Source organism: Monoraphidium neglectum (assembly GCF_000611645.1).
Source record: "Monoraphidium neglectum strain SAG 48.87 unplaced genomic scaffold scaffold04131, whole genome shotgun sequence".
Lineage (NCBI taxonomy): Eukaryota > Viridiplantae > Chlorophyta > Chlorophyceae > Sphaeropleales > Selenastraceae > Monoraphidium > Monoraphidium neglectum.
The window spans coordinates 5,313-6,144 of NW_014009498.1; the positions used below are offsets into that span (position 1 = coordinate 5,313).

Genomic DNA, 832 nt, shown 5'->3' on the forward strand with positions numbered 1-832 from the left:
CGCCCGCCCCGTCCGCGTCCGCGGAGCCCCCGACCGCCTCTCCTGCCAGCCGGCCGCCCACGCCGCCGCGCCGCGCCGCCGCCGCGCCGCCTGCGCACGGCGCCGACCGCGGCGGCGTCGCGACACCGTACGACGCCGACGACGCGGCGCCGCCAGGGCCGCTCGCGCTGCAGCGCTCGAGAAACGTGGCCACCTCCTCATCGGACGCGGCGGGCCCCGGAACTGGGTAGTCGACAAATTGGTCCGACATCCAGCGGTTGATCGTGGCGGCCCAGCTGCGCCAGGGCGGGCAGGGGCGGCCGGCCTCCAGGAAGGACAGCTCGACCTCCTCGCAGAGCGCGTGCACGACGGGCTGCAGCTGGCAGGGCATGCCCACAAAGGCGCGGGGCAGCGTGTCCCAGACCGCGCTGTTTTGGGGGGAGGGGGAGATAATGGGAGGGGGTTGGTTGGCTTCGGATCGGGCGCCGAAGAGGGCGAGGTGCGTCGCCTGCGCGAAAACAGGGCTGCGGCAGCGCGCGGCCACCGCCGAGCGATCCCACGCAGCATCTCAACCGCAGCGCCGCGACTGGGTACCAGGGCGCCGCCCAGTCGGCGGGCGGAGCGCGCGCGCACGCACACCTGTAGGCGCTGCTCATGGCGGCGGTGCGGAATAGCTCCCGGAAGTGGGGGTCCACCACATACTCGACGCCGTTGCCGCTGCTGGTGTCGAGCGCCACGATGAACGTGTTGTCAAACGACTTGGTCCAGTAGGTTTTGGAGTGGAGCACCCGCCGCACGACGACGGTGTACCCCCAGCGCGCGAGCGCGAGCGCGACGCGCGCGACGTCCGCGC

The 832-nt window shown here is 73.6% G+C and overlaps 1 protein-coding gene across 1 annotated transcript in view; it reads right to left on the bottom strand.

Moving 5' to 3' along the window:
• Window positions 1–635, bottom strand: part of MNEG_13917 (hypothetical protein) — a gene marked incomplete at both ends in the record, with an annotated part of 1,679 nt that extends 1,044 nt beyond the window's left edge. Inside the window, 2 exons of the mRNA XM_014037612.1 lie at window positions 35–407; window positions 619–635. Of these exons, the coding sequence (XP_013893066.1) occupies window positions 35–407; window positions 619–635 (390 nt within the window). The remainder of the gene's footprint in view (window positions 1–34; window positions 408–618) is intronic.
• Between the last annotated feature and the right edge of the window lie 197 nt (window positions 636–832).